Source organism: Sphaerodactylus townsendi, linkage group LG06, assembly GCF_021028975.2.
Source record: "Sphaerodactylus townsendi isolate TG3544 linkage group LG06, MPM_Stown_v2.3, whole genome shotgun sequence".
Classification (NCBI taxonomy): domain Eukaryota; kingdom Metazoa; phylum Chordata; class Lepidosauria; order Squamata; family Sphaerodactylidae; genus Sphaerodactylus; species Sphaerodactylus townsendi.
The window spans coordinates 121,455,105-121,474,971 of NC_059430.1; the positions used below are offsets into that span (position 1 = coordinate 121,455,105).

The following is a 19,867-nucleotide window of genomic DNA, read 5'->3' on the forward strand; positions in this document are numbered from 1 at the left end:
AGGGAGAACTTTGCCTGGGGCACGCATGAGCTCTGCGCCCCTGCTAGGCCCCCGCCACAGAACTCCCTGCCATGCCACACGCCCAGTGTGACACGCCCTCCCCCTTGGTGCTACACTGCTGCTTTGCTGTCATATTCTTCAAGGGCTTGAAGTAGATTGAATGACATTATAAGCTTTCTTCTTAGAAGAGTAGCAAAGCAAAGTGACATTTGTAGGCTTTAGATTTTATACTTCTATCTTGAACAGTGGCAAAAATGCTCAATATGAATCCACTAGGCTTCAGGTTTTAAATTGTCTTCTTAAGCAGTGGTCGTTTCCCCACTTACAAAATGGTGGTTGATACGCTGCGGTTTCCTTTGCTACGGGACCTTTTGAGCGCGGGCTCATGGTCCCCACCGCAGCTTCCTCCCCTTGGTCAAATGAATGCTGCAGCCATGCAGGACTCCCCATGATCCGCTCAGGGGCTGTCCTGATTGGCTGTTGCGCTGTTTTGGGGCGGGGTTTTTTTATTTTCAAAAGGACGAGTCCACGTCCCCACGCTGTACCGAGGAATCCACGTCCATTCGAACAGACACAATACGCATCTATGCCCATGTGTACACAACGACATGGAGACGTGGATTTTTAGTGTTAAAATTTTTTAAAAAATTAAAACCCAGGCTGCGCACGCATCGTGCACATCCCACCGTTGCCTAATTGGACAGATGGCTGTACGTCACCAACAACGGCAGGAAACTTAAACCCAGAGTCACCCCCCATGCTTCCCCCTCCCCCGCACGCCCCTGCACTCGGCACAGGGTTTTTAAAAAGGTGCTTGATGATATAGGAACCGAAATAACGTGCGCAAAGGAGGAAGGAGAGCGGCAGAAGCAGGGTCGTTGCATTGTCACCGTTTAGGTAGTGGGAATGCAGCAGGCCCCCAGATTATTTGCTGCAAGTACCACACAACAAAAGGTGAGTGGGGAAAACGGCTAGTGTCAAAATGCCCAGTGTGAATTTCCTGAGCTTTCTAATGAGGACGGCGCTGCCTGCAGATCAGTAATTGGCCGCTCTACAACGTTTCTAGTCCACAGCCAATCAGGGCCGCTGATAAATGGCAGACATGGCACAATTCAGATCAGAATTTTTCTCAAAACCATGCATGCTGGCTAAAAACGTATGCTTTGCGATCTTTCTTTGCTTGCTCTGAATAGTAGTCCTGTGACAAGCTGTTTTGATATGCTCATAGAAATACTTAATTAGCAGAGTTAGGAGATGCTAAGCAAAAAGCCAGATCCTTTGAGTTGCTTTATATAAAAGTTTACTTGCTAAAAGGGTAGGGTTACATGGAATTAAAACACATATTTACCATATTAACTATACACAAAACACATATTTTGCATACTAACTATACATGTTGATTACACATCCTCCTCTCTGTCATGTGCTCTTGTCTATTCTGCTAGGTCCGGGTAGGGAACCTTTAACACTCAAAGAGCCATTTGGACCCGTTTTCCATGGGAAAAGAAAACACTTGGAGCCGCAAATAATTTTTGACATTTGAAATAAAGATAACACTGTATATATTGGGTTTTTTTTACCTTTTACTCCGCTCATTCTGAGAAGCGCATGGATGCGTCTCGCCCTGCTGGCCTGCAGGGCTGGCAAGGATGGGGCCAGCGGCTTGGCCTCGCCGGCCGCTGGGAGAGCACCCACCCCGCTCCAACGGGGCAGGCGAGAGGGGAAGCCCACGGCGCGGCCCAGCCGGCTGCAGGCAGTTGGTGGGCCCGCCCTGCTGCCTGCAGGGTGGGCAAGGATGGGGCCAGCGGCTCAGCTTGTGGAGCCGCAGTGCAAGGGCAGAAGAGCCGTATGCGGCTCTCGAGCCGCAGGTTCCCTACCCCTGTGCTAGGACAAAGAAAACAAGTTAACTTTATAATTTCTGATATCCCTGCCCACTAACATATAAGCAAGGCTTTCTTATTGACCAGTAGCTAATAAAAAGGTCAACTCATTATAATATGACCTCAGCATCCTGTTTACATACAAACAGATGTTAACCCTTTCATGACTGGTTGTGACAGACCCTTGCAAATACCAACGCAAGCCTATCATCCATAGCTGGTATACTAGCCAGGACAAATATAACAGATGTTGATCTTTTATTTCTTTGGTTGCTGTACCATTCTCGGCATTGAACAAGATCCACCAGACCACGGCCACACAGCCCGGAAAACCCACCACAACCAACACAGAGATATTTTTAAAAGAAATATATCAATTTTTGAATTATCACAAGCAATAAAAGAACTAAAAAGGGGGAAAGTTCCAGGACCCAATGGTTTAACCTCAGAATATTACAGATGCGGGGGTGGGGGGAAATTAAGTATACCTCTTCAAGAAATAGATTGTGTCATGGAATGATGCTATCGCTACAGTAAAGGGAAGTCACATACGACTGTGAAAAGCCTCTTTGCCTTTTGATCTCCTGGAGGGAGGACAGGAAACCATACAAAGTGCCAGGATGAAACTTCAAATGCCTAAGTTACCTCGTGGCCTGAACAGAGTTTTCCTGAGAAGGGGAAAACAAAAGGTTTTGAATTCCATCTTGAGACGTGGTCAGAGAAGCATCTCTGGGCCATGGGCTCCCGGAATGGGGACAAAGAACCAAAAGTAATGTAACCAGTTGAGCAACCTCCGTGCATTTAAGTTTTATTTCTTTGATTTCTGTTTTTCAATAAAAATCGTTGAGACCTCAGCTGGTTGGAGTTATTGGAGAAAAGAACCCAGGTTTTACTGAAACAAACGTGGCTCCCCCAGGCTTGCTTTCATGATAGATTGCAATTTAATTTTATCATTGAAGAAAATTCATCTTCTTGAAGGTTAAAACTTCTAAAACTTGTAAAAAATGTTTGTGCAAAGACAAAGGTAAGAAGCCAGCTGAAAATAATCCAGTCACAAGATGAGAGTTAATTCGCTCAGATAGGACTGAGATAGGAGTAGATTTGAACAGTAAAGTTGAAACATCTAGAAAGAAGGTTGGGGACAATTATGCCCAACAAAGTTCCTGTGACCTCAAAGAGAATTAGCCAGAGAGTCTTTCTTTCAGGGCATATTCAACATCCACCGCCCTGTTTGCAGCAGGGTAGACATTACCCATCAGTTTGATTTTTGCTTGCATTCAGGAGAAGGGGGGGGGGCTTTAATTTTTAATATAATCTTTACTTTTTATCTTTAATCTTAATATATCAATCTATTGATAGAGTGATAGAGTGACATAAAAAAGTGAATTATTAAAGAAAAATCTGTAATACAGCATCTGCACACTTTTCCGGCCACTGGAGAGTGTTTTATGGTGAGAAGTGAGGGCGAAGTAATGGAGACATGCAAACTACAAAACCACAAAACAATGTGACAACGTGAAGTGCCGTTTGCTAAGCTCCCCATGCCAGTCATGTAGTTGCAATAGGGCGGGAGGTGCCCCACCCCAGGCGCTTGCCATTGGGGTCACATGGGGTGGGAAATCCTCCCCCCAACTTACCTTAGATCAGCCAACTGCAAAGTGCAAACAGCTGAAAAAAGCAGCCTGGTGGGAGCTACACTTCCCAGGAGACCTTGTGAGCCCCAAGGTCTCCTGGGAAGTGTAGTTCCCAACAGGCTGCATTTTCAGCCAGCTGCTCTCTGCAGCTGGCTAAACAAAGGTAAGTGAGGGAGGCAGTGGGTGCCATGGGGGGGCAGGGTAGGGGCAGGGGCAGGCACTATTTTGCCCCGGGTGCCTTTCCCCCCCCATACCGAGTGCCTTCCCCCCCCCCAGGTTCACAATCGTCTCACTCCCGATGTGCTGTAAACCCAAGTGTGAAGACCAATGGGCTTTTTCCAGCATGGTCTAAAATCACTGATTGCTTGTGTATAAAACTATGAGGCTAGAGATCCTTGTGAAACACTGAGAAAGAGGGGATCAGATTTTCAACCCTGAGTGGGTGGCACGCTGCTAAGTCAAAAGAGAAGGGTGATAATTTATTTTTATATAGGGTGCTGTGTGGTTTCCGGGCTGTATGGCCGTGTTCTAGAAGCATTCTCTCCTGACGTTTCGCTTGCATCTGTGGCTGGCATCTTCAGAGGATCTGATAGTAAGAAAGCAAGTGGAGTATATATACCTGTTGGAGTGTCCAGGGTGGGGGAAAGAACCATTGTCTGTTAACAAGTAAAGGGTGCAATTGGCAAGCTGGATTTACATGTGTTGAGTGGGATCCACTCATTAGCATGTGAGTAACCATGAAGATAGCAAGGTCAAAGATAGCAATGTCTTCATTGTATTGTCGAAGGCTTTCACGGCCGGAATCACTTGGGTGCTGTGTGGTTTCCGGGCTGTATGGCCGTGTTCTAGCAGCATTCTCTCCTGACGTTTCGCTTGCATCTGTGGCTGGCATCTTCAGAGGATCTGATAGTGAGAAAGCAAGTGGCGTATACATACCTGTTGGAGTGTTCAGGGTGGGGGAAAGAACCATTGTCTGTTGAAAAATAAAGGGTGCAATTAGCAAGTTAGATTTACATGTGTTGTGTGGAATCCACCCATTGGCATGTGAGTAACAATGAAGATAGCAAAGTCAATAGGTGAGGGCACCTCAATAGAAGTAGCCTGGCCTTTGTTCCCTTGATTGTATTACTGTGTATAGTCATCCTGTGTTTGTGTGGAGCTGATTAGTCACTGTCTTGACTCTAGTGTTTTTCAACACGGGTAGCCAAGTTTTGATCATTTTTATGGTTTCTTCTTTTCTGTTGAAATTGTCCATGTGCTTGTGGATTTCAATGGCTTCTCTGTATAGTCTGACGTAGTGGTTGTCAGAGTGGTCCAGAATTTCTGTGTTTTCAAATAAGGGTGTTATTGGCCCGTGCGGAAAGGGCCTTAACTAAAAGAGCAATAAAAGCTTTCTGGCTCAGCACAACATCTGGAGCAAATGGAAGTGGACTCTATAGAATTATACACATGGAGGTCCCCCCACTGGTTCCCCCTCCTCAGAACTCCGGGAATTTTCCAACCTAATTCATATGCATCTCTGTCAGATCCTGTGCATAGAAAGGGTACTTGTTAAAGGGAGCAGAACCATGCCCTCTGGCCCTTTATCTCCCTTCCCCGCACACACCATGTATCTCCTAGCTCTGATAATTTCTTATATCAGAAGATAAAAATGAGAACATAATGAGGAAAAAGATGGAGGGTTTTTGCTTCATTTCACCTAGAAGTTCTGCTTCCTGTATTCATAAAAAGGTCCCCAGCCTTCATTTTATGTGTGAATTAGCATACACTTGAAGAAATGCACCCAGAGTAACATTTTGCTCTCTACAAGGGGATGTACTAAAACAGGGGTAGGGAACCTGCGGCTCGAGAGCCGCATGCGGCTCTTCTGCCCTTGCACTGTGGCTCCACGAGCCGAGCCGCCGGCCCCATCCTTGCCCATCCATGCAGGCATCCTTGCATCCTTGCCCATCCATGCGCCCATCCATGCGCTTCTCAGAATGAGCGGAGTAAAAGGTTTTAAAAAACCCTATATTTATAGTGTTATCTTTATTTTAAATGTCACAAATTATTTGCAGCTCCAAGTGTTTTCTTTTCCCGTGGAAAACGGGTCCAAATGGCTCTTTGAGTGTTAAAGGTTCCCTACCCATGTACTAAAAGGAACAACAGGATTGCCTATTGGAAGCAGAGTGGGAGGCTGGAAGGCCCACTTGAAACAATGGGCACCAGGAATACCAATTGACTTGCATGGGCTTCATTGTGCTGGACAGCTCAAAAAGGTAGCAAGGAAAATGTGGAATGGATTTCAGTGAAGGTCTCTGGGCCCATATAGACTACCCTGATACTGGAATGACATCCCCCCACAGTGGAGTGACAGCTCCAGCTGTGCTCGGGCACTGCAATGACAGATTGCACACTGGAATGACAGCATTGGGGAACAGAATCTGTGATTTGGCATAGGACAGATAGGTCTCACACCAGAATGACAGCTCTTGGGAACAGAATCTGTGCTCTGGCAATGGAATGACAGGTCCCACATTAGAATGACGGCTCCTGGGAACAAAAATCTGTATTAAATTTTCCAGCACAATAGATGCAACATCTGTACACTTTTTGGGTACCTCAGTATATGTAACTCAAACGGATAAATAAGTCATCAGACCATATATCAGTGGTAATACAGTTCTTCATGTTGTGGTGACCCCCAACCCTAACATTTATCCATTTTACAGATGGAGAACACTGATGCAGAGGGTCTTAGGTGACCCCTGTGAAAGGGTTGTTCGACCCCCCCAAAGGGGTCGTAACCCCCAGGTTGAGAACCACTGCCATATATCAAACCCACAGATAAAAGCATCACACTGCACTACATATTCTTAATAGACCACCTCTCGAAATATGTCCATCTAGAGTTTGAATTGATCTTTATGACTTCTTTAACAACATTCCTCTGGCACCGGCTGCCACCACTTTACAAGGATGTTCACGGTCGCACTGAAGGTGTGTTGCGGCCATCCATTCTTAGCCGGCTCTGCCTCTAGCAGTCACGTTGTGTTTGCATCCACCACAAAGTGTCAAAATCACAAAGCTGCCCACAGGTTCAAAAAGCTTTGGGACCTCTAGCCTAGGGTATGGGGTGGGATTTTTTCCTGGAAACTGTAGAAAGGGGCTGTGGGTCAGCGGTCAACAGAGTCGGCAAAAGTGTGCAAGGAACTGGGAGTGACAGGTTGTAGGAACTGGGCTCTGGAACTGGAAGGGAGACAAAGGCAAGTTTGGTACTTGACAACAGAGGAGGTGACTGACGTCAACCTCATGAATTTGTAAGGAAACAGGGAGGTGACAGGCAGGATAATTTTGGGGGCACAGCTGTTTTGGAGATAACTGCCCCCCATTCAAAAATATTAGTTTAAATGTAAAGCATTTCATTTCAGTCTACAACCTGGCAGTCCAGTTCCAGAGTACATTCCAGTGTGCAATCTGCCATTCTAACCCGAGCACACAGTCTGTTTCCTGGGGCTGTCTCTTCAGTGTGTGATTTGTCATTCCAGTCTCAGAGCAGAGATTCTGTTCCCAGGGGCTGTCGTTCTGGTGTTCAACCTGTCATGCCAGTCCCAAAGCACATATGCTTGTTCCCCAGGCTGTCATTCCAGCGTGGGATACAAATCAAACAAACAAACAAACGCTACTGGCAGGGACATAGGTATAGATTTTTTATGGGGGGGTTCGGGGGTGGGGCCACACCCCCACCCGCCCCTAGGGCATGGCCATGCCTCCCCAAGCCCTGCCCCTGGCCTAGCGCTTATAAAAGCAGCTCTCCGAGGTCGGGGACGGCAGACTCCCCTGCCCTGCCCCTCCCCTCTGGGCAGAGGCATAGAGGGAAAAGGGAGCCTGGTGCAAAAATCTGAGTTTTGCGCCCCCCCCGGCAGCCGCTGTGATGCTGGAATCCACCCCCAAACAGCATCACTTTCAATGGTGTTTAAGCTAGAGAGCCCATATTCTCCTTTTAAATCCACCTTAAAGGGAGAATCTGGGGTCCCTAGTTAAACAACATTGAAAGTGATGCTGTTTTGGGGTGGATTATCCCCCACCCTGAAACAGCATCACTTTCAATGTGGCGTAGTGGTTAAGAGCAGGTGCATTCTAATCTGGAGGAACCGGGTTTGATTCCCTGCTCTGCCGCTTGAGCTGTGGAGGCTTATCTGGGAAATTCAGATTAGCCTGTGCACTCCCACACATGCCAGCTGGGTGTCCTTGGGCTAGTCACAGCTTTTCGGAGCTCTCTCAGCCCCACCCACCTCACAAGGTGTTTGTTGTGAGGAAGCAAGGGCAAGGAGATTGTAAGCCCCTTTGAATCTCCTACAGGAGAGAAAGGGGGGATATAAATCCAAACTCTTCTTCTTCTTCTAAACTGAGGACCTCAGATTCTCCCTTTAAATCCATGCCGAAGGGGTTGGATTTAAAAGGAGAATCAGGGGAGATTTGGGGGGGTGCCTGCTGTCAGTGGTGCAATTGTTAAGCTAGCAGCACCAAACTTTCAGGGTATCTTTAGGAGTCTCTCCTAATGATACCACCCAGGTTATGTGAAGTTTGGTTCAGGGGGTCCAAAGTTATGGACCCTCAAAGGTGTAGCCCCTATCTCCTATTAGCTCCCATTGGAAACAATGGGGGATGGGGGCACCCCCTTTGGGAGTCCATAGCTTTGGACTCCCTGGACCAAACTTCACAAAACCTGGGTGGTATCAGTAAGCAGCTCTCCTGATGATATCTGCCAGGTTTGGTGAAGTTTGGTTCAGGGTGTCCAAAGTTATGGACCCTCAAATGTGTAGCCCCCATCTTCTATTAGCTCCCATTGGAAAAGATGGAGGATGGGGCACCCCCTTTGGGAGCCCATAACTTTGGACCCCCTGAACCAAACCTCACCAAACCTGGCAGATATCATCAGGAGAGCTGCTTACTGATACCACCCAGGTTTTGTGAAGTTTGGTCCAGGAAGTCCAAAGCTATGGACTCCCAAACAATGCGCCCCCTGCAGGCCAGAAACAGAAAAAGCACTAAAATGGTTTAAAACCCCACAAACGGAGGGGCGGAGCTTCGGACATGAATGGGGGGGGTTCAAACCCGAGAAACCCCCCCCCCCCTTACCTACGTCCATGGCTACTGGGCCAAACCCCACATCCTCCTCCAGGGGCGTCTAGCGACACACAGTTGCTTTCGCTTTCGCTCTAGCTCCATCCGCCATCTGGAAGATCCGCAAAGGCACAGCGAGGCTCTGCAAGGTGGGGTAAGAGGAGACCACCCCCTAGTCCCGGACGCCCCCCCCCCCCCATTGACGCCCTCCTCCCGAGTCTGCAGCCCCTCCAAGCACACGTGGCCGGTAAGCAGCTCTGCCTCGCCCTTCTCTGCGTTGGCTCCGTCTGGAGCGCGCAGCCTTCGCCCACCAAAGGTTTGCGTTGAGCCCCGGATTTCGCTCCCCCAGCCCCCAAAATCGCCTCCCCGGGCCTGGAAAGGCTTTGGTGAAGCCGATTCTTCTGTCAGCAGGCAAGAAATCGCGGCCGGCCGCCTCGGTAGGAGGAGAAAAGTGCGCAGCTGCAACAGCTTCTCTTTACCTCCAAAGGTGGAGGGGAGATCACTAAGCTTCCCGCAGAATTTTGAGCTCCACCAATAGAGCTTTTTCTAAAAGGAGCGCAGGAAAGACCTAAAAGAGAGAGGGGGACAGAGAGGTCTTGCAAGGGATGGGCAGGCTGCGATTTGCCCCTTAATATGGCCAAAAGGATCTTCCAAGTATGGCCAAAGCACAACAGTTTGGGAGGGGGAAACCCCTTCCTTTGGACACTGTAATACGGAGGGGTCAGTGCTATCAGTCACAGACCAGAAAAGGGATTTAGGCGTCTTAGTTGATAGTTCCATGGGAATGTCAACTCAATGCATGGCAGCTGTGAAAAAGGCAAACTCTATGCTGGGGATCATTAGAAAAGGAATTGATAATAAAACTGCAAAGATTGTCATGCCCTTATATAAAGCAGTGGTGCGACCGCACTTGGAGTACTGTGTCCAGTTCTGGTCGCCGCATCTCAAAAAGGATATTGAGGAGATAGAAAAAGTGCAGAGAAGGGCAACGAGGATGATTGAGGGACTGGAGCACCTTCCCTATGAGGAAAGGCTGCAGCGTTTGGGACTCTTTAGTTTGGAGAGGAGTATGGCTGGAGGGGGACAAGGATTGAAGTCTAAGCAAATTATGTATTGGTAGAAAATGTTGACAGAGAGAAATTTTTCTCTCTTTCTCACAATACTAGAACCAGGGGGCATACATTGAAAATGCTGGGGGGAAGAATTAGGACTAATAAAAGGAAACACTTCCTTCACTAACATGTGATTGGTGTGTTTGAAGAGTGCTGCCACAGGAGGTGGTGATGGCCACTAACCTGGATAGCTTTAAAAGGGGCTTGGACAGATTTATGGAGGAGAAGTCGATCTATGGCTACCAATCTTGATCCTCCTTGATCTGAGATTGCAAATGCCTTAACAGACCAGGTACTCGGGAGCAACAGCCGCAGAAGGCCATTGCTTTCACATCCTGCATGTGAGCTCCCAAAGGCACCTGGTGGGCCACTGCGAGTAGCAGAGAGCTGGACTAGATGGACTTTGGTCTGATCCAGCTGGCTTGTTCTTATGTTCTTATGAGGGGTGATTTGGATCTAACTTTCAACAGGACTGCTTTCTCAGATAAGAATAGCAAGGAGAGAGATCAGGTTTAAAGACCCACTGTCTGAAACAGGCAAGAGTAGGGTGGGATGTTGTTGTTGTTGTTGTTGTTGTTGTTGCTAAAGTATATTATAAGAGCATTTCATACACTTATAAGATTGTATCCATACTGGGCAAAGAGACGGCCTTTTCGAGAATCCTAAATTCTTTGTGCCTAACTTTCAACAGGACTGCTTTGTCAGATAAGAACAGAAAGAAGAGGGATTAGGGCTTAAAGACCTACCATCTGATATATGCAAGGGCAAGGTTTTTAAAAGTATATTATAAGTATGATTTCTTGTTGTTCTATAAGAGACTATATTCATAATTGGGTAAAGAGAGATTAACCTTTCAGAACAAGCAACTCCTTTAAGCCTAACTTTCAACAGGACTACTTTGTCAGATAAGGACAGAAAGAAGAGAGATTAGGGCTTAAAGACCTACTATCTGATACATACAAGGGCAGGGTTTTTAAAAGTATATTATAAGAGCATTTCTTACACTTATAAGACTATATTCATACTGGGCAAAGAGACGTCCTTTTCGAAAATGCTAAATTCTTTGTGCCTAACTTTCAACAGGACTACTTTGTCAGATAAGAACAGAAAGAAGAAGGATTAGGGCTCAAAGACCTACTATCTGATACATGCAAGGGCAGGGTTTTTAGAAGTATATTATAAGAGCATTTCTTACACTTATAAGATTGTATCCATAATGGACAAAGAGGCGCAGCCCCTTAGTGTATCCATACTGGGCAAAGACTCTGCATCCCCTTGGTGAGATCATGTATGGGATCTGCAGGGTGGGGACACCTGAATCTCAACTCTCCGTCCAACCGCCAAATGTCAGGGTGATGTTTGGTTAACCATGTCGTGCCTTATACTACTGAATGTTTTCCTACACTCATGATGATGAATTGTAATTTCTCCCAATTAATACAGAGTTTAAGGGAAGCCTTGCAAATGCTGCCTGCTCCTGAAATCTTCTCTCAGTTAAAAAGGCGACTGCTAGATCAAGAGTTTCAAGTTCTGCAGGACAAGGCGAGAAGCAATTGCTCCCCCCTCTTTTTTAATATCAAATTTAAAATCAATCATATGGCAGATTATTTGAGGTTACTTCAGGAGCCCAAGCATAGATGGATAATCACTAGGGCTCGATGTAACTCCTTCCCTTGCTCTATGCTACAAGGAAGGTTCCGAAAAATCGACCTGCAAGAGCGGAAATGTCCTCATTGTACCACAGCGATTCAAACCATGGAACATATATTGCTTGACTGCCCCAAATATGAGGGATCTAGGACCAGACTTTTTGCTCTTTGTCCTGTAATCTTTAATGAATACTCTACTGTGGGGAAGATTACGTTCCTATTAAACAATTCTGCCTCCGAGATTTTAACTTTTGTAGCTAGGTTCCTTATAGAAACTTTGAAATAATTACCTGCGATGGTTCTCATGTATGGGATACTTGTTTGGACAATGTTGGCTGTTATATGGATTCTATGCCTAATAAAGGTTTATATATATACAGAGTTTAAGAAAAAAAATCAGAGAAACAATAAAGTAACTTTATTTATTTTGGTTGTGGTGGGGTTTTCTGGGCTGTGTGGCCGTGGTCTGGTAGATCTTGTTCCTAACGTTTCGCCTGCATCCGTGGCTGGCCTCTTCAGAGGTGTATCACAGAGAAAAGCCTGTTTCACTCTGTGTCTTGTGATTTATTTATTTTGTTTTGAGGGGGAATTTTATAAAGATGAAGTGTGGTCAAACCATTTTTTAAATTATACAAAGACCATCCTCAAAGAGGAAAAAAAATCTATCTTGGGGGAAATGGTATGATGGAGAAACCATTTCATTAGTTGATATTCTCTTCATGGTGCAGCGGAGGAACATTTTGCTGAGTAATTCAGTGGTGGGGGGGATTCTGTCAGAGATTGTAATATAATGGGAGTGCATCTTGTGTGCAGACTGATCAAAATGATCTACCGTATATACTCGTTTATAAGTCGACCCGCATATAAGTCGAGGCACCTAATTTTACCACAAAAAGCTGGGAAAACTTATTGACTCGCGTATAAGTCGAGGGTGGGAAATGCAGCAGCTGCTGGTAAATTTCAAAAATAAAAATAGATACCAATAAAATTACATCAATTGAGGCATCAGTAGGTTAAATGTTTCAAAATTATTTCAAAGAAAAACAGTAAACTGGCTCTGTAAGTGGAAAAGAGGGTCAACAAGAACAATATGGTATCAACAATAACTTTAAAAGTACAAAAACCTTAGCTCAATCAGCAACCAAGCTAAAACACAAGAGTTAAAATCCTTCAAAACTGGATTCCTCATCATCATCTGTATGTCCAAATGTAACCCAACTTAGATTTTAAGAGGGATATTATCAGAAATGAAAAATCTACTATTAGCTTCCATTGTAAACAATGGGGGATGGGGCATCCCCTTTGGGGGTCAATAACTTTGGATCCCCTGACCCAATCTTCACCAAACCTGGCTGGTATCATAAAGAGACTCTCCTGATGAGACCAGCCAGGTTTGGCGAAGTTTGGTTCAGAGGGTCCAAAGTTATGGACCCTTAAAAGGGTAGCCCCATCTACTGATAGCTCCCATTGAAAACAATGGGGAATGGGGGCACCTTTTTTGGGGGTCCATAACTTTGGACCCCCTGAACCAAAGTTCACCAAACTTGGCTGGTATCATCAGGAGAGTCTTCTGAGGGTACCCTGAAATTTTGGTGCCGCTAGCATAAAAACTAAATACACACAAATTTTTTTAATGACCCGCATATAAGTCGAGGGGAGCTTTTTCAGCATTAAAAATGTGCTGAAAAATTCGACTTATACATGAGTATATACGGTACTAAACTAGCAAGTCTTTTTAAAAAATCACGAGTTGCAGCCAATCGCAAGCAAATGGCCAGGCAGGAGGCGCTTTATTTGCCTCTCTTTTCCTTTAAAAATTTTTTTTTTGTGGCTTACATCTGTGTAGCTACACAGATGCAGATGGTCGTATCGTGAGACATCAGCATGGCTGTGGGAGTTCATTTGTGCATGCCTGCACAGCTACGCATCAGTGGAAGATAAATAAAAATAGATGTCTCTGTGCAAAGGCGTGGCAGCAACCTGGATTGTTTTCGTGGGCTCCAACTGCATGCCTACTCGGATGCATGTGAATGCAAAAACCGGAAAACCGGTTCCTTTATCCTGACTGCAACCTGCCATACAGTTGCTAGGCAGAAGTGGCCATAGTATTGGGCCAAGTTCTTAAAGGAGATTCTTATTTACCTCAGTAGTCTGAGTAGCAAGACAAAGATCCAAAGACAGTAAACAGATCAGGAAAACCAAGTGGTGTAGGAGTTAAAGTGTTCAACCGGAAGACCTGGGTTTAAATTCTCACTCTGTTGCCAACCAGACTTCATTTTAGGTGTGATTTTCTCTTTCCTCCATTTTGATGTGGGCCGAGCTAGAGCAGAACACTAAAAGTGGAAGAAAGTTAAAAAAAATACTTAAAAAAACCCGCCAATACTTAACTTAGTTCAGAAGAAAAAAAAATACATGAATGATATTTATTGCTAAAGCAGGACACGTGGAAGTCAATCCAAAGTGGATGAAAGTGAAAAATAAGACAAACATTTTTAAAAATGCCACTATTTAACTCATTTTTTTTATTTTGAAAAGGGCATGAATTATAGTTACTGTTGGAGAGGACACATGGAAGTTAACCAAAAGGAAAGGAAATCTGTTCATCTGGGGCCTAAGAAATGAGACAGTTTTTCAGAGACATGGTTCCACTACTGAAAAGACTCTGGCCGTTTCCGCACGGGCGGAATATGGCGGCCTGGGGATGGCAAAAACGCCATCCCCAGGCCGCCATTCGCACAGGGGGCGCAGCTGCATCGCAGCCGCGCCGCCCTCGCGCCGCCCGACCGCCGCGAAGCCGGCGTTTCCCCAGTGCGCTTAGAAGCGTACTTGTTGGGGAAACGCCGCCTTGAAGCCGCTGCCGAGCGAACGGCAGCGGCTTCAAGACGCCTCCCCCCCCACTCCCTCCCGGCACTTACCTTGTCCCCGGGCCTCCGGCGCGTCGCCGAGGCCTGGGGACACGCCCCCCTGCCCTGTGCCGCTGGAGGCCCGGGGACGCGCTGGGTCGGCCGGGCGCCAGCGCTCCGCAGCACCAGCGTCCTGGCTCTTTCCAGGACCGTCCATGCGTACGGTCCCAGCGTCGTTGGGGCAGCGTGAAATGCGCCGATCTAGCCGCTTCCGCCTCCGTGCGGAAACGGCCTCTGTCTCTGGTCACTACTAGCAAGACTTCAGAAGGCAGGGCTCAGTTTTAAAGACCTGTGATAGAGATTTGAGTGTATGAGCCAGTTATGATGGGGTAGGAAAACAAATTATTTTAAAAAATGCAGAATTTGGCTTTTCTGTGGCAACCTCTCATGCCAGGAGTAACTGATCGTCTAACTTAAAAGAAACTCAGAGCTAAGACTATCATTGATACAAAAATAGTAATTTGTGAAAATCCGTGAATATTGTCAAAATCAGAAAACATACCAATTTGCAACAAAACCTTCAAAGATTAAAATTATAACCATTTTGGCATCTATAAATCTTGCCTAGAATGCACTCTCCACTTAAGGACTACCAATTAGCACTATTGGTTTCTTTATTGCCATAAAGAAATCCCCATTTGCTTCTCTGTCCCAGCTACATTTTGTACCAGGCATTTGTCACAGCGTAGACCTTTTCAGCAGAACTTACGCTACACGAGTAGGCAATGCGGCTTTACAGCCGACTGCTGCACTGTTGTGAAATGAGCATGCCACACCAGGAGAAATGCACTTCAAAGAAGGCTTCTATCTTCAGTAGACGATAAAGCTATTTACAAAGTATATGCAGTATTCACAGAAAAGACCGACAGCATCCCACGCAGAAAACTTCTTTTGCACACCACCAACAGCAATCATATCTGCACTTGTTTTATATAGGTATCAGCCAATCATGTTAAAGGTCAGCTATCCAGTTTCAACTGGTTATAGTAGGTAATAGCTTGGACTTTTTGAAAGTTACAGTTCCCATCATTCTCTGTGATGATCTGTCACTTACCGTATATACTCATGTATAAGTCGAATTTTTCAGCACATTTTTAATGCTGAAAAAGCTCCCCTCGACTTATATGCGGGTCATTAAAAAATTGTGTGTGTTTTTATTTTGCTGGCCAGCAGGGGGCGCAGTTTTTATGCTAGCGACACCAAATGTTCAGGGTACCCTCAGAAGACACTCCAGATGATACTGGCCACGTTTGGTAAAGTTTGGTTCAGGGGGTCCAAAGTTATGGACCCCCAAAGGAGGTGCCCCCATTCCCCATTGTTTTCAATGGGAGCTATTAGTAGATGGGGCTACCCTTTTGAGGGTCCATAACTTTGGACCCTCTGAACCAAACTTCACCAAACCTGGCTGGTCTCATCAGGAGAGTCTCTTTATGATACTAGCCAGGTTTGGTGAAGTTTGGGTCAGGGGATCCAAAGTTATTTACCCCCAAAGGGGATGCCCCATCCCCCATTGTTTACAATGGAAGCTAATAGTAGATTTTCCATTTCTGATAATATCCCTCTTAAAATCTAAGTTGGGTTACATTTGGACATACAGATGATGATGAGGAATCCAGTTTTGGAGGATTTTAACTCTTGTGTTTTAGCTTGGTTGCTAAGGTTTTTGTACTTTTAAAGTTATTGTTGATACCATATTGTTCTTGTTGACCCTCTTTTCCACTTACAGAGCCAGTTTACTGTTTTTCTTTGAAATAAATATTCAAAAACATTTAACCTACTGATGCCTCAATTGATGTAATTTTATTGGTATCTATTTTTATTTTTGAAATTTACCAGCAGCTGCTGCATTTCCCACCCTCGACTTATACGCGAGTCAATAAGTTTTCCCAGTTTTTTGTGGTAAAATTAGGTGCCTCGACTTATATGCGGGTCGACTTATACGCGAGTATATACGGTAGTTTTCAAAAAACCCAGTTTAGGGGAAATAACATGGGGCAGACTCATTTGGGGGGCGGCATAGGTGTGACCCCCCCAAAAAAACACAGTTTTTAAAGCATCTTTGGCCCATGCGGAATGGGCCTATCATATATGCACTTCAACTGTGCCTCAATTATTAGTGGTAATCCTTATTTTCTGGTACTTTTGGAAATGTTGTCAATGTGAGCTTTGTATTTGAACATTCTTTAGGATTTAGATCTGGTTAAAAACTGACTATTAATTAATGCAGGCATATGTGATGGACTGCAGAAGAAAGTATGATTTTTAAAAGTGCAGTTCTGTCTGCAGCCATTATTATTTTATTTATTTATTTATTGTTCAGAGTGATGCATAGAGGTTTAGGAACCGGTACGCCACCAGATAGGCTGTGGAATTCTGCCCTCTGATTGGCCTAATGACTAGATGTTGCAGAGGGAAAAGGAGGCTAACTCCCTGACTGAACAATCTGGGAGCCTTTTTTGAGGCTGAAGTTTGTGGAGTAAAGAGGTATTTTGCTTTTGCTGTGACAAAACATTACCTCTCTGAGGAAGGTAGTAGAAGCCAGAGTGAGATTTCTGTTCTTGTCGTGCTATGGTGACAGCCCTGCATGCTGCAGTTTAAGCAACTAGTATACAGAATGGAGTGTACTGCTGATTGGGGTACTGAGGGGCTCACGCTGAAGATATATATGTAGAGAAAGAGACAGACACACACACACACACACACAATTAGGGATATATCTTCCAGAAAGAGGGAATCTTTCTGAGATATATCTTCCAGAAAGAGGGGCTTTTTGGAGGTTGAAGTTTCTGGAGTAATGAGTTATTTTGCTTTTGCTTTGACAAAACATTGTAATATATACATGAGTGAGGGTACTGAAGTTAATATACCAAGTCTGATAGGACCATGTGCATGTGAGAAGTATTCTATTAGCCAGAGTACCATCTCATATTAGGAACTGTACTATCTAAGGACATCTAAGCTTACTGAAACTGATCAAACTTATTTTAGTCTGCTTCTCTGCCAAAGATCTCTTTCTAAACATATATTTCTGCTGCTTTATCCATTCCTTTCACTAAGTTATCCATTACCCATTCCCATTCTTCTCTAGTAAAACAAATCTTTTATTCTGTTTAAATTATCTCTAAATCAACATTATTATTTAGGTTGCCTTATAAAAGGGTCTTGCCCAGGAAGTTTTTAAAATAACAGACTTCCTTTACCTTCTGGCAGCACAACAGGGCTGAGGAAAAATGCTTCTTATCACCAAACACTACAATTCTGGAAGTACCTCAGGCCCTGACTGGAAATAGGCAGGAAAAATTTGAAAAGCCTGGTCAGTGAGTGGTTTTCCAGCCTGGGTGATATTGGAAGGGGTGAGGGGTCCTTCGCAGCATGAAAAGCTAAGGTACTGTGCATTGCAAAGCCTGCCATATCACATATTCTGTAGCTGCTAAGATACATTTTGCACTAATGATAGCATTTTGACAGATTGTTAAGTTGCCCTAATATGTATTGAATCTAAGGCCCTTTCCGCACGGGCGAAATAAAGTGACCCAGAGATGGCAAAAACGCCATCCCTGGGCTGCTGTTCGCACAGGAGGCGCTGCTGCATCGCAGCAGCACGGTCCTGGCCACCCGGGAGCGCTGTCTTCAGGTCGGCGTGGTGTGAACAGCACCAGCAGGAAGACACTGCTTTCCCCCTCCCCTCCCCGTCCCATCCAGCGTTGCTCTGGAGGACTGCAGAGCCCCGCCCACGCTGCCCTCCGGCCATTGTGGGCGGGTCCCTGCAGCCCTCCAGAGCGACGCTGGATGGGACTGTGAGTGGAGGGGGGTGTCCAGACTCTCTGGCTGAGGGAAAAGTCGGGGCCGCTTGCACGCTAGCGTGGGAACGGTCCCCGAGCCTCGCCGGTGGAGGTGCGTTTCCGCGCGTGTGCGGAAAGGGCCTGAGAAACAAATGCCATCATGGCTTTCAAACTACTAGAAGACTGGTTCTTGCACAGCAAATTCACGTAGTATACATCAGATGTAAGATAGCCTACAACTGTGGTGGCGAACCTTTGGCCCTCCAGATGTTATGGACTACAATTCCCATCAGCCCCTGCCAGCATGGCCAATTGCCAAAGGTTCGCCACCACTGGCCTATAACCATGAGTGTTGTTAACTTATGGAAGTGGTGTAGGAATGTCCTGAATAAATGTTTGTTTTCCTTTTTTAGATCCACTGCAGCATCAGGAATTTCTGGAACTGGTGCTTTCCTTTCAAAAGCAGCCTTAAAAATTGGCCTTGCCAAGCTGAAAGAGGCTATGGCACAAAGCAGTCTTGAAGAGCTGGTAGTTGAGCCTCGTCAAGAATTAGTTGCCTTAGAAAAGGCCAAGCTTGACATTGCAATCACAGGGGTGTCAGGTGCTGGTAAATCATCCCTTGTCAATGCCCTGCGAGGAATGACAGATTATGAAGAAGGTTCAGCCAGGATAGGAGTAACGCAAACAACGATGGATATCCACGGGTATCCTCATCCCTTATTTCCAAATGTAACTTTATGGGATCTACCAGGATTCGAGACACTTGAATTTAAACCACAAGATTATCTGAAGAAGGTCAATTTTAGTCAATATGATTTCTTCATCATTGTTGCCTCGGAACGATTCAGCGAAAACGACGTCCTCCTGGCCCAAGAAATTAAGAAAATGCAGAAGAAGTATTATTATGTGTATTCCAAGATGGATCTGTATATGGATTCTGAGAGAAGGAAACCCAACTTCAATGAAAACCAGGTCATTGAGAAAATAAAGACCTATTGCTGTGAGATTTTGAGAACGGCAGATGAGCTTTCCCCAAGGGTTTTCCTCATGTCCAGGATGCATTTGAATAAATATGATTTCCCTCTCTTGCAAGAGACTTTGGAAACGGAACTAGATGGTCTCAAGAGACACGCTTTAATCCTGGCTTTGCCAGTTTTCTCGAGAGAAATCTTGGAAAAGAAAACCACTGCTATGGAAACCCTTATATGGAAAGTTGCTATTGTGTCCTGTTTTTGGGGGGCAATTCCAGGACTCTCTTTGTTCTGTGAACTTGGCATCTTAGTGAGAACACTGCTCCATTTCCACAAAGTCTTTGGCTTGGATGAAGAGTCCCTCCGCAGAGCTGCAAAACAGGTCAGCAGAGATTACCAGGTGTTGAAATCTGCTGTCAAAAAGTCTCCCAGGTCCAGTGAGATCACTCCAGAATTAGTAATTGGTCTCTTGAACAAGTCAGTGTTCTGTGGGACCCTTATAGTCTTTGGACTTGTCTTTGATTTTGGACCAGTGTTGGGGTTGCTGGCTGGGTCTCTGGTTGGAGGAGTGAGCTCCTTTGTCACCACACTCTACATGGTGAAGAGCTTTCTTAAAGACGTTGTGGAAGATGCTGAGAGTGTCCGGGCAAAAGCTGCTGAGCCTTAAGCCTTCCCAAACCAGCCATTAAAGATCCAAGGAGGTAAATCCAAGGAACAGATTTGTAAATAAACATACAAAACCAAAACTCAGCAAGAGAAAAAAAACAAGCATTTCTGTTGGGATTTTCCCCCTTTTAACCAACATCCCCCCCCACCCCCCCCCCCCCCCA

General features: G+C 45.4%; 2 protein-coding genes across 2 annotated transcripts in view; one reads left to right on the forward strand and one right to left on the reverse strand.

The window, feature by feature from the left end:
* LOC125434531 (interferon-inducible GTPase 5-like) overlaps positions 1 to 19,867 on the reverse strand; it is a 148,657-nt gene that overhangs the window by 92,097 nt on the left and 36,693 nt on the right.
* On the forward strand, positions 17,168 to 19,832 carry LOC125435485 (interferon-inducible GTPase 5-like). The gene is made up of 2 exons (XM_048501684.1): positions 17,168 to 17,175; positions 18,480 to 19,832. The coding sequence occupies exons 1-2, from the start codon at positions 17,168 to 17,170 to the stop codon at positions 19,702 to 19,704; spliced, it is 1,233 nt and encodes a 410-aa protein (XP_048357641.1). The 3' UTR covers positions 19,705 to 19,832.